The 13,852-nt window shown below is 37.2% G+C and overlaps 1 protein-coding gene across 1 annotated transcript in view; it reads right to left on the minus strand.

Annotated features, from left to right (window-relative positions):
* The window catches only part of LOC139968612 (uncharacterized), a 39,599-nt gene extending 30,644 nt beyond the window's left edge, over window positions 1-8,955 (minus strand). The window contains exon 1 of the mRNA XM_071972781.1: window positions 8,621-8,955. Coding sequence (XP_071828882.1) covers window positions 8,621-8,728 — 108 coding nt within the window. The 5' untranslated portion in view covers window positions 8,729-8,955. The remainder of the gene's footprint in view (window positions 1-8,620) is intronic.
* Window positions 8,956-13,852: the final 4,897 nt, after the last annotated feature.

The raw sequence follows: 13,852 nt of genomic DNA on the forward strand, positions 1-13,852 counted from the left end.
GAGAGAATAAATACTGTGCAACACACACGATGTACGTCAACAGTAGATGAGTTCACATGCTAACGTTATAACGTTGTGAAATGACTAGATTGGATTGGTTAATCCATAACGTTGCTAATGCTTCAATCAAGTCAATAGCGACGAGGTTACATATATCTAGGACATACAATGTTTTCTATAGTAGTTTATTTGTCCTGTGTCATACGTATAACCCTTGACTTTTTGAAGCCAAACCTTGTATATACACTTTCTATGAACTATCAGCGAGTACTATCCAAAGTTCAACGCACGGTAAAGTCTCGTCACCAGGTCAACAAACAGCTGGGATCAGCTATAGATCACGTGCTGCTTAATTTGGAACACGATTCAAATCCCATGGTTACTACTCCCTAACAGACGAAGAGTTTGTGATGGCTGTATAATAAGATATTAAATGCAAGTGTCACGTGACGTGGTAACCTCAGTATGCTTGAAACGTTCTGTGTTGGAGAACGTCAGCTACTACAACGACATGAGGAACCTACCCTTCCCTGAATTGCTTTGTATATATATATATGCACCTTCTATGTACTAAGAGCGAGTACTATCCAAAGTTCAATGTACGGTTTAGTCTCGTCACCCGGTCAATAAACAGTTGGGATCAATCACAGATCAGGTGCTGCTTTGGATACGATTCAAATACATTGGTTACTAGTTACTACTCCTTAATATAATAAGAGTCTGTGAAGGCTGTATAATCAGTTATTAAATGTAAAGGTCACGTGACGTGGTAACCTCAGTATGCTTGAAACGGTCTGTGTTGGAGTACATCAACTTACAACAACGCCATGATGAAAGCACTTGGTAGTATGGAAGCACATGGTAACACGGGAGCACTGGGTTGATCTCAAACACATATCAGTGCACGAGTTAGATTAATTAAGGGTGCCCTCTATTTTCTTCTCTTGCACCAAGTGTAATAATCGACTTGAACAAGTCAAGCCAAGTCAACAACTTTCATCTAGGCTAGGCCTTCTTTCAATAAACAAAGCTATAACGACTAAAGCAATTCCAGACTTTGTTCTCCGTTAAGTGATTGGCAACTTTACTAGTCGGAAACCTTGCGTCCTATCAGGCATTGTTCTGATATCGGCAAGTTACAACTTTCATGTATGTGTAGGCCCTCTATATTATATCATTATACTAACCTATAGAATCAACTTTAGCAAGTCTCGAATTTGTTATTAAATGATGGAAAAATGTGATATTAGGCAATCACGTGTCCTACCAAGCACTGATGTGATAGCACGTAATACATATCATGAAGGATATGTGTGGCCCTCCATTTCCTTCCTAGATTTTTTTACTAAAGTAATCGACTTTAGCAATTCCAAACTGTTGTGGTAGCACGCAACAACTATTATGTAGTCTATTCTTCTTTCACTCTACTAACCATAAATCGACTTGAGCAAGTCAAGACTTTGTTTATGGACAACTGTATACTGATAAGTATCCATGCGTCCTACCGGGCATCAGAGATATGTTATAGCGCCGTAGCGAATCCCTGACAGATATTGCGTTGGTAACACGCAACATATACGTAGTATATTGGTTTTAAATTATACTAACTAGCAATCGACTTGAGCAAGTCAAGACATTGTTTGCCGTTAGCTGGGGAGCAACTATACTAGTAGGAAGCCATGCATCCTACCAGGCACTGCTGTGGTAGCACGTAACACATATCATGTAGACTAGGGAATGATAAGTATTACCTCAGAGGATAACTTACCCTCAAACATGACAAGAATGCGAAGTGGATCTGTCAGATAAAATCTTTGTTTTGATTTCACATAGTACGTTCACGTCAATAATTTGTCTAACAAACATCAATGCTTGTCAAGATATGAACTAAAATAAATTCATTTCTCACTCGAGAATAGTAACAAGGTTAGAGAGTGTTTTTAGTCTCTCTCTCTCTCTTCTGTTTCTGGGGGCGCTCTTGATTTGGCGAAAATATTTAGTGAGCTTAAATTAAAATGAGCTCCAACTAATTAGCCATAGCTTATTTTTATGTCAAGAAATTTCTCACCAGATATTCAAACGACACAATTTCAATCATTTTTGTTGTTGGCAACCAAAAATAGTGGGTAAAGTTTTGGCATTTTAGGATTGATCTTCCACGCTGCTCGTATGCACTTGGAGAAATTCAAATATCAATCTTCGAATATGGTAGACTTATAGTTACAGGCCTGTATAAACAAATTCAAAATCGGTACATGTGAATCCATATCACAGTATGCATGTCCATTGCAATAGCTAGCTTATTGATCTCTCTAAATATACTGTTTCACGAGTACCTTCTTTATACCTCTCTATTTTAAGTATTCGCAAAAAGATGTTCATCCGACTTTACCATCAGGGAAGGTATACAGATAACAGATGTTCCTTGTGTTTACGTAGAATATAGACAAACTATGACGTCACAACAAGAGTATGCACGTGGGCTGTGACGTAATTTCCAGAGGCAACCGTTCTCATAAACTCTTTCTTAACCTTAACGCATGCAGTCCATTTATACTGTGAAGGCAAATGCGTCAAGTTATGATTTCTTAATCAATGAACTTTAAAATCTTCAAAAATGTCAGTATTGCGGGTGTAAAAATCAAGTTCACAATCATTTTTAGTTGAGAAATAGTTTTGACATATAACGTTCTTTCACAGCATTGGAATTTTTCATATCAATACATCCAGAGCGTATACATTCTCTCGGGTAGTTACTGGATAATTATAGTGTTTAGCATAGCCTATGACAACGTTAATTGACACACCACTTAAGTTTACCTCTCTCTCATATCTCTATGGTTTGACCCTTCACTTGTCTATGCTGCAACGGATCAAAATATGTCTGCCATTTTTCTTTCTTTCTCGTTATTCTGTTTCTGATCGGGCATAGTCCAAGACTTCTCTGCAGCTTGTTAACCTGACCCTAATAGGCAAACTGAACCTGATATTCCCTCGTTATTTTCATATATATACTAGCACTAATAAAGACTAATGCCTGAACATTAACCTTTGTTTTCCTTACCAGTCGGTTGTTTTAAGGGATCTTATCGGTCACCGTATCTAATTACGTGTACGGTAGTAACGGAATCTACATTCCTTTCCCACGCCGCCTAGCACGTCTGCCTATTTAGGGTTCTACTCATATACTCAGAAAGGCACGTATGAGTATACAGTATAGACACCATAGCCTATATGTATACTCATCCTGATGATAATAATAATACCTGCCAATATGCGTATACTGAAATGTACCAGCTGTTACCCAACGATCTACGGTAGATGAACACTTAAATAACTACATATGTTCGCCATGATAAGGGGCACAAGTAATTCAGCTGGAAGATCATATACCTGTTTGTAATTCCGGGCCTCCCAGTGAGCTAAACTCTATCTGCTGGGAAGCTCAATGAAAGGCTATAGTTACTTCGGGTTCTTCGTTCTCTGTTTTATGAATAAAAAGTCTGCATTATGGAGAATAATTGCCACATGCTTTGAGAAACACTTCTAACACAGGAATATCGTGATCAGGTGTTCGGATGGTGGGGAGGACAGAAAGGAGGAGAGGGAGTGAGGGGTGCGCAAGAGAGGGAGGGAGGGGTAGGGAGGAAGGAAGGTAGGAAGATATATAGGATAATAGATTTTGTTAAGTGCTATTTCAGAAGCTTCTACATACTTTCCAGCATATTCCCAAATATTGAGATGGCCATTCATGACTTGATGCACTAAAATATCAAGTTAAGTGACTGCAAAGTTTCCCCTATAGAACTTATACAGTGACGCGAATCAATGATATGACTGGATTCTGGATATCACTGATAATAATTCGACTCGACGCGACCGTAAAATGAAGTGCCTTGATGTAACTTTGCAGGAGATAAAGTCAAATCAGATTGAATATGAATGCCACTGTCAGTAAATATGATCTGAGCTGGCAGTAAAAGAAACCCAGTCATTTCATAATTGGAGACCAGTCGTGCCTTCCTAACATAATGTGGGAGGGAAAGCGAGGAACCCCTTAGGCATGTAATACGTAGTATACCCCAAACAGCAAGATCCACTGATCCATATACGCTGTCAGAATATCCAGTTTGTCCTGTTCGCAAATAAACTTGGATTGAGGAATGTTGACTTGGTAGATTGATGGGAAATAATGAACGTCCAAAAGCTTTGAACGGATCTATACAGCTATACGGCACCAACTGTTTCTAACGTGTCTTAATTACCTCAGCGACACGTTTACTCTTTCTGATCCAAGTAATTACCACATGCTTGACATGTTTGACTATCCTCTGCTCAGACTGGCAAACCTCCAGACACCAGGTTGCCTGGAATGCCCTAATATAATGATGACAACGCTAACTAGGACTGCATTTGCCTGCAAATACGCATAATTGTAGTGCGCGTGGAGTACTTTCCGGTTGCTCATGGTGTTATTTTTTGGCGGAAAACACACCAGGGAGTATAGTCATGTAGATACCTTAGTAAGGGCGCATGTGAGCGCCGTGACAGGCTCAGAATAAGTTGGCCTCGCAGCTAGCATCTGAAACTGCAAATGTGCAAAGAATATTTAAACGTTATGTTTCAAACGTCCAGTCATGTATGTATCGTTCACTTGGCCAGTAAAGCCAATATTTCAGCGCGCAAGCGCACTACAATATTTTAACGACTCCTTTTTGGTTGTTGTCAAGTATGTTCAGGTCTCTGTAACGTTTAGTTTTGCAGATTTATATATTTCAGATTCCCGACAGAGCTACACAAAGGGGAACAGCAAAGAAAAAAAACTGTTCTGAAAATAAGCAACCCCACAAACCTCCCTGTGTCCAACTTTTATAAGTTTCTGGTTAATCTATAACTGACCATATATTATCATAACTCTTTGTGAATGGGAAAACACGGCTCAATGTTATTAAACTCTCCTACACCCACCCCTCCCCTCCCCAAATGAAAACGTTTTACCTCTACAATTGTTCTAAATCTTAAATCCATAGGACGGTGAGAGAAACATCCTGGTTTAAAATTTAGTGTCTGATTAAATCATGTCTGTGCCCCTACTATTCCTTCCTACTCAAAGTTTCAGACTACAAGCCAACGTTTGAACTACGAACTTTAAAAGCATGAATTGTTTCCTTGTTCGTCAGTCAGCAAGGGTTGGAGTTTGACGTCATCATGTCGGATCAAGTTATTTTAAGGAACGATCCTAGGAATACCTGACGTATCAAACACCAATCATGTAAATTACACTTGAGGTGTTGACGTGGCACTATAAACACATAGGAATGCAGTTTAAAACATGTTCCGATCATTATTATAGAATTGTGTTTTTCTTTGATGTCATTGATTGACTTTTAATTGCCTTTAGGTATATACTATTCTCACAGTTTAATGCGATCAATGTAAGTAAATATTTCCCTTTTCAGTTGTTGATGAGGTAAATCTACCCCCATCTTGTGTAACTAGTTGTGGTAACGTCTTAAAGGCAAACCTTAATGACCTGTTAATGTTCAGACAACATGTACACATCTCGGGCTGTTTGAATGAAACCAAGCCAAAATTAAGGCAGAATACATCGCTCTCCGCCGCGATTGGAACAGCTTTGCATTCCACAATGGATGTGTTGAGGTAAATCTTTTATAATTCCCATGTAAGCGATGTAGTGGTATTTGTTATTGCATGTTTACATTTCCGATTCTAATAACTTCAATCAGGAGTATAGCAAGCGATTTCCTGCTCTCTCATATATATACAGTATGCAAGTATAATATCTTAATATTGATATATTTCATATATTGAAATTGTTTTGAGCGATATGCTTTTTTAGCATGTTGGGAGGGCCCACATGACGATCAATGGAAAATAAACTGTCGATATGTCAAGTAATATATTTACATATTGATGTTAAGATGGTCATATATTGATGTTGATATATGATATATGTTGATATATGTTGATATATTGCTAACTTTGATGCGGATTATGATTGACATTTCTCCAAAAAGTATTTTTGTAATCCGGACTGAAAATGGTTGTCTCAAAATAGTCCAATTTAATATATCATTCAATCCTTACAGCGGCTTAGCATGCAATCTTGAAACGAAGTCAGTTATATTTCTCTCCGCCTGAGAACGTGTTTTGACCACTTGTGACCTTTTGACATTTAGAGAGCGTAGTTGACGAATTCCCTGGTCTAAATTAAGAAACCGTCGGGGCTGCTGGGTACCACATATTTCCTCTTATAACAGGCATACCGAGTATACTGTGTGTGATTATTCATACCCACTAGCAAGTCAGACTCTATACTTTTAAGACAGATTTTTATTACAAAGTCGTTAGGAGAATAGCTTTCGATTAAATTAATAACATAACAATTATGAGAGGAAAAAAGTAATAAATCACTCACTGTTTGGGATATGCAAGGAATGTATGGACAATTCGGGGTGTACTGGATACGCGAACCCGGGAATATGGGAATCATAACGTACAGACTACATGCACTTAAAACGAGCAATGGTGTTTAAATTCTAATGTTTATATATCAACTATACCGGCTGTAAAACTTCAAAGTCATAAAACGAAATTTTATTTATTGTAAACGGATAGATATAACAAGTTGATAAACCACTGCGTATATTAATTTCAGCAGTTTGGTGGTGACAGTTAGACACCCATATTGTATGGTCACTAAAGGAACTAACGGACAATAGATGTATTTTCCTTTGTATTCATATTTCTTTAAATTATTCATGGCTGTAGGCTAACCTTTAAACCGAAAACCTTCTTTTTTGTGTGTCATGTGTAGGGAAATAAGGGACAGAGCCTCGATTCTAGAAAAGTGATAGTTGAGAGACTGTATACCACAATGCCCATGACAAACCCCTCCCCACCCCACCCCACCCCACCCCAACCCCACCCCGCGATGCATATGCTTTCGTAGCTGTTTGATCATGATCCAATAACCGACAAAAACAATAATTTGATATATGTTGCATCATATATGTACACATGTTTAAAACGTGTAGGATTAATGATCACGTGGGCGCTCCAATTAATTATATTAAAGTGAATGTATGAGAGGTAATGTCCGCTGTGATAACAACATGTCTGTGCAAAATCATATCATCATTAATGCTCAGTTTGCTAACCCTGGTAACTTACCCCCCTCCCCCCTCTCCTCCACTCCGCTCTCGATTCATTTCTGAAACATTATCGATGAAAATGAGAACTGATAAGAGCTAAACTGAACGTATCATAGGAATCGTTACAATAAGTGTTGGCTGTATATAGTGTTCGAATCTCAGACATATTGGTATGTGTGTGGTATAACGTTGCCGTGTGATGCTGTTCGTGTAAGATATTAATTTGATAACAGATAAGTCCATATGATTAGCTTAATCTCCAATAAACACAGAAGCAACATTCCTTGTTTTAAGAACAAACACTACCACAAGTAATGTGTGCGTGTGACGTAACTTGTAAACGTCGGACTCGGCTTTGGAGGTCAAATTGCTTCAAACTTATATCGTAATGAATTTATTTACAACCTACGCGTATTATGGTACGTTTGCTTGGTCACACTGTCAATTAATATCCACGATAAGGTTTAAAACAAGACGAATGTCGTTACCGTGACAACACGAATGACATACCCCATAACTGACCTTTGCCAGCATAGCGACCCATTCATTAAGTGAGAGATACATCACAATGCAATATAGGTTACGGTATACCCATACGAGCATTCTTAAGACGCTAACGAAGGTGTGTGAGACATCAAAGTAATGCACTGCCTGACAAGATATCGTTACCACGATTTCCGGTCCAAAATGGCGCTTTAACCTTGTGAAACTGTGTAACGCATGCATATATATATATATATATATATATATATATATATATATATATATATATATATATATATATATATATATATATATATATATATATATATATACTTTTTCAGTTTCCTTGCATTTTTGTTTTTTTAGTTAGGTAATCTATTAAGCACCTTAGCACAATATATTTCTTCTTCTTTTTTTCAGGCTAACGGGTAAAATCTTTTAACCATGACATTAATAAAGATAACAACTGCTCATATTTTTACAGCAATTGCAACTAAGTGAAATTGCCTTGCTCAAATTAGACAAACACAATTTGACAGAAAGGTTTCGATTTCATTGCTTAAAAAATTCCCGATATTGGTGTGCTGTTGCTTACAATGCAGTAGGTTCCCGAAATTTTAGTAGTATACATAGCCTATACATATAGCCTGCAGGTAACATAAGCTTTGTAATTAAATTCCAACATTTTAAGCCAACTTGAATAAACACGGTATATATTTCAACATGTGTGCGAATGTATTTTTTGTAGGCTACAAAAAACCCACAGCCATTGTTTTGATTACCATTATAAACTACCTTGCTTACGTAGTGTTTCTTATGTTATATGTTTTGCTAGAAATTGCTTGCATGCAATTTACCGTCCATATATGATATTTTCATGTGACCACCACATGTGATCTTCGGCTCATAAACTCCAAACTAACATTTGGGCTGAAATAAATCAATGAAAATACTCGACTTACACTAGAGATATAGACAGGTCCAGTGGTACTTCCCTCGACTCGAAAGCCCCATGGAGGTCCTCCTCTCATCCTCAACCTTATCCTCTCCTCAATAGTTGTTGAAGTCATCTTTCCTTATCTTCTGTTTCTTTTCCTGCCTCAGTCTTTCAAAATCGTATCCAAAAGAGGATTATAAAAAAATACCCCCAAAGTAACCAAACATTTGGGTGATATTGGAAAGGAGTAGATGGTGTTTCATCTAGTAATCCATTGACGGGAGGGACAGTCCCTCCTAATAGCAAAGAACATCCCGTAGGATGTACAGGGCATAAGACTAACAAACAGTCGGACGCAGAATGCCAGGGTTTGGATGGTAACGACGATGACGTATGTACGTGCTCCCACTAACACATGCCTCACGTGCTAAGCTTAGCGTGAACACTAGCGGAAGGTATTTGTGAAGTGTTACGGGAGAGAGTCTTAATGAGCTATGTTTATGCATATTGAGAGAACAAAATCGTTGGCTGGGGGATGCATGGAGATTCCGTGAGATACCAGAGGTTGCAGTTGCGAGGTCCATGCATCATCATCGTTGATGGGTAAGGTCTACTAACAACTCTACCAGATTAAACGAATTAGTTATATTTCACGGAGTGCAGCCTGGCATATTTAAAACAGAGTATGAATTTTAACCTCTGTCATTATGAAACGTACAGTCAGTGGATATTCTCATCTGTTTAACTAGTTTGACATCTTAATCACCTAAGATGACAAACTTGAAGTAAGCCGGACCGTGCGAGTCACTGCTTCAACAAGTTTAAGCCCTTTTATACTCAGTTGGCTGCAGTAATCGCTTGTTTGTAGTCTGACTTAAAATCCAAGAGAATTGGACATTTTAGACCAGTAAAACTTCGTTCTTCAAATATCTGTGGCTGGTAAACGGCAATTGGTACTTGAGACAAATATTTGCTAATTTGTAGGATAATGAGTTTAAAATCAATTTGGTATGTTACAGACGAATGAAAACAATAGCTTCAATATACTGTACGTATATCGTCATCACACAACAATCCCATTTTAGTTTGTTACAGGCAAAATGTTAGTTTTCATCCTCTGTAACACCATTTGTATCATATCTTTACAGAATAGTTTTGGATGGAAGAGTAGAAATTATAAAACAATGGATACGATTAGTTATAAATGGAACGACATAACTGAAATTCGAACTTTTGCTATTTAGATATCTTTGTAAATAACATTTTATTTTGGGTTTATTACATAATCAAAAGAAGGTTATTTCAAAGTTGCGTCAGTACATACCAAATTTATAATTTTTGGATGAGTGAGTGGATACTAGTGGCCAGCAATCGTAGATGTTAGCAAAACAACAACAAGTTTCGCAATTGACGTCACACAATGTACTTTGATCGTGCCAATGCACTGAGAAACAGCGCCCTCCCATAACCCACACCCCAATACCCAACTGCACATGAATTGATCCATTCTCTATTTATAGAACATCAATATATGACGCACCCCTGCCCCCTTTCCAACCCAACACTACAAAGCAAAACAAAATCATAAATGGAAGATAGAGTATGCCCTTACTATGGTGACGTATATGATAACAAAAGGGTGCATGGAAATGTTATCTCGATTACGGTTAATAGTTGTTCTCTTTTTACCTCTCAACAGATACCACTTGCGCGAGAAAAGATTAATTGTAAAAAGTTTCATGTTGACGTTAAGTGTGATGATATCCTGTATGGTCTGATAAACCAGCCAGGAGCCACAGAGCACCTAATTATCTCATAAACATTACATACTTAGCCATTTTATCTGTCTGTAAATTACGCCAAAAGCCGGAAAGGCATAAATCAAGTTTTATTTGTTACTGCCAGTTTCTAAATTACTTTCTTTGTTGGAATTTATTGTCACAACCTTTTGTTTGCTTATTTCAATCAGAGATTATGACTCCTTACGTCATAAGGTAGATAGGAAATATTGTTCAATTGAATTAAAAATCTCCAAATGAAAGAATGAACACGTTAGCACAAAAATTTGCAAATTTTAACTTTCTACTAGCTTTTCTGACGTATTCAATACGATTTCTGCAAATTATGCTGCAATATCATTACATTTCTGTTGGAATCAATTAATTTATCTATAATTGAAAAGAATGTCATTCTAAAGTTTCTTTAATCCTTTCAAAGCCAAAAAGAATAAAAAAAAATGGCCAAATTATTGTATCTCGAATCAGCAACTTTTTTTTGTTTTAATGAAGAATAACTATTTCGAGGTAGGAACATATCACTCTTTTTTTTTCAATTTCCTGACTACATCTTAAATTTCTTTCAAAGAACAACCATCATGGATAAAATATATTTACCATTCAACAGATATCTTGTCAGTGTTATCCTACGTTGACTGCAGGTTTTATGATTATAACAACTGGAATAAACTGAACAATATCAAGGCATTGTAATTGAAATTCTTCTTTGTTTTTCTTACTTTTTTAATTTACTTTAGCCGATTAGAATTCCTTTTTTTTAACATAGCCTATATTTAACTTCATATCCATGTTTTCATTCCACGAAAATATCACCTGTGTTCAGATTTCCATCGGTTAGTGACGATATCTATATGTATGGGTAACATAACAATCACAAAAAAAGACAACATTTGAAGGGCCTAGATTTTTCAGAACATACCGTTAAACTGACTTTGTGAGTATAGCTATCAGAATTTTAGTTTCTGGTATAAACATCTAGGGGCCCAATATGTATGACTCAGGCACCACATGTGGTCCAATGTGTCGATCGTTTCTCTCCGCAGTTATTACATTAGTAAACTATATACTGGTGGGAACTATACTGCTCTACCATCCACCGTAAGCACGCAGCATGTTCTCGCCAGTCTGCATGGCCTTATATGGATGTGCGATTTGTTAGCGCTGTTCGACATAGCAGTACACAAACACTCCGGGGATATGTGCTATCTTCCTGAGATGAGCGCTATAGTTAGATCTCTATATACCATCGGTTGTTTAATTAACAGACAGACGGGAGTTGATCGCCCAGATAAGAATGAACTTCCGTTACGGCGATTGCTAACACGTGATGTGACAGTCAAACATGTAGGATATAACCATAAACATGTATTTCGTCTAGTAATGCCTCCCATAGGTAAATAAAAAACAAATCGTCAGCTATTATCCGTCCGATTAAAATGTTTATATATTTCATGGAGGACTACGTAAGTGTTCTTTTTTTTTAACAGATTACATTTCAGATCCGCCACAACGAGTATACGCGAGTATAGAAGAACACTTTAAACGCTCAGTTGATATAAAGTTTATTGAGTCAAACACGGAGGTAGTGGTCCGAAATTGTTTGTAATAATATCAAAGTAACACACTTCAGTCGTTACCCAAAATAACCAAACATATATGCATTCGCTTGTCAAAGTTTTTGTTTGGAAGGGGGGGGGGGACGGGCCAAGAACATCTCCGTGCCTAACACTATTTAAATTTACTTACTTTTATAGTTTTAAGTACTTTAGTAACTACCTTCACCCGTCGACAGTTTTTGATATTAAGTTGAGTATTCTGTAACATATCAAATCATGATAAAAACTACATCCGTGACGAAGAATTCTGCCATTAGGTTTACGACTCAAGCTTTTGAATGGACATGAAGAGCGCCATCTTTATCAATTAGGTAACAATTCAGTTTCGAGTTTCAGTTTGTTTCTGTTCATATCCTCTTAGAGATGTTGGAGACTGGTAACATAAATATACACAATGAACAGAAACACAATGATGGCATTCTTATAGGACTTTAGGAGAAAAACAGAGAATGAGACCGGGAATAATAGAAAGTGTTTAAGAAGACAATTTTCATTCATAATTTAAGTGATGTGACTTGAAATGTGGAGAAAGGCATTATCACTACCACTGGTACACATATAAAATAAACGATCAATTATGAAAATGTTTTTTTCTTTATTTTAGAGTAAATTTACTTAAATTTCAATAGGCCGCATTACACTTGATCTTCAACTAATTTACCAGGGATCTAGAATAACAAACTACATAATTATGATATATTTTTTTAATATGACGGAGCATTGGTGAGCACTCGCGCAAAAAGAAACATCTAACGCCGGTAATCTGACCTAGTTTCGAATAAGGTGTAACAGAAGTGTTAGACACAACCATCGATCCCAGAAAAATACACACATAGCTTGCTACCGTCGGTAATTATACACTAGTGTACAGTCAGTACATACAGCTGCGGTCAATACCCACAGCACAGTACACAAACGATACAGCGATGGATATCTCAGGTCCAGCTATAGATAACAATTAAGGTATCAAGTTTCATTACTGTCTGCATTTTGTAGCGACACGAACAAACGTCACCTGCAAGCAACAGAAAGTTAACTTTTTCAGATGGCCGCACGCTGTTTGGGGCGAGTCTTCAATGCCATTAATATCAGGGCAGTGATATGTTCGAACTGTCACTGACAAGCTATCTTAGGACTTTGGTGTAAAGAGTCAAAGAAATCCGAATAGTTGGCGTACTTTTTAAACAATATTTCTCCTAATAGTTCATGGTCCTTCGACGCAGGCACCAGTTTTGTGGCTTAGCCAAATATTACTCGATAATTGTGAAAAATTTGTCCGTTTCCCTAGGAGGAACCAGATTGGGACGTTTTCTATCATTATTTTATCTCACCTTCACCACTGGCGGGCTTTTATGAGGCTTATTGTATTTCCTTACAAATATTCTGTCTAGTGTAATTTACAATTTGTTTTTATTTTAATTGCCTAATATGGCTTAATGTTTCCGAGATTTAACCCTTCCTCAACCCTGTCCTGTGAAACCTCAAAGAAGTCTATGGACGAGAAGAAAAGCGCACCCTACAAAGACCTACGAAAGTCTTTTGCTGAAACTTTCCGTAAGCTTTCTTCTCATCAGCTAATTATTACTAGCGGAATTGGTCAAACTGTGGTACGCTTTCTCTTAACGATAAAATTCTTTATTTGGACCTTGAAAATTTGCTCTTTTGTCAGATTCAGTGAAAAGGTATATACGGAAAAACAACAACTTATGTTCTCGTATCTCAGTTAAATCTTTTTGCACTTTGTTCTACATAACCTTTTGCTTAGACAGGTCGATGAAATATATGACTCTACGGGTCAAAATGTCAGAGAAAATTACCGTCATTCACGACAACGGTACTGGGATG

The sequence above is a fragment of the Apostichopus japonicus genome, chromosome 6 (genome assembly GCF_037975245.1).
Source record: "Apostichopus japonicus isolate 1M-3 chromosome 6, ASM3797524v1, whole genome shotgun sequence".
Classification (NCBI taxonomy): Eukaryota; Metazoa; Echinodermata; class Holothuroidea; order Aspidochirotida; family Stichopodidae; genus Apostichopus; species Apostichopus japonicus.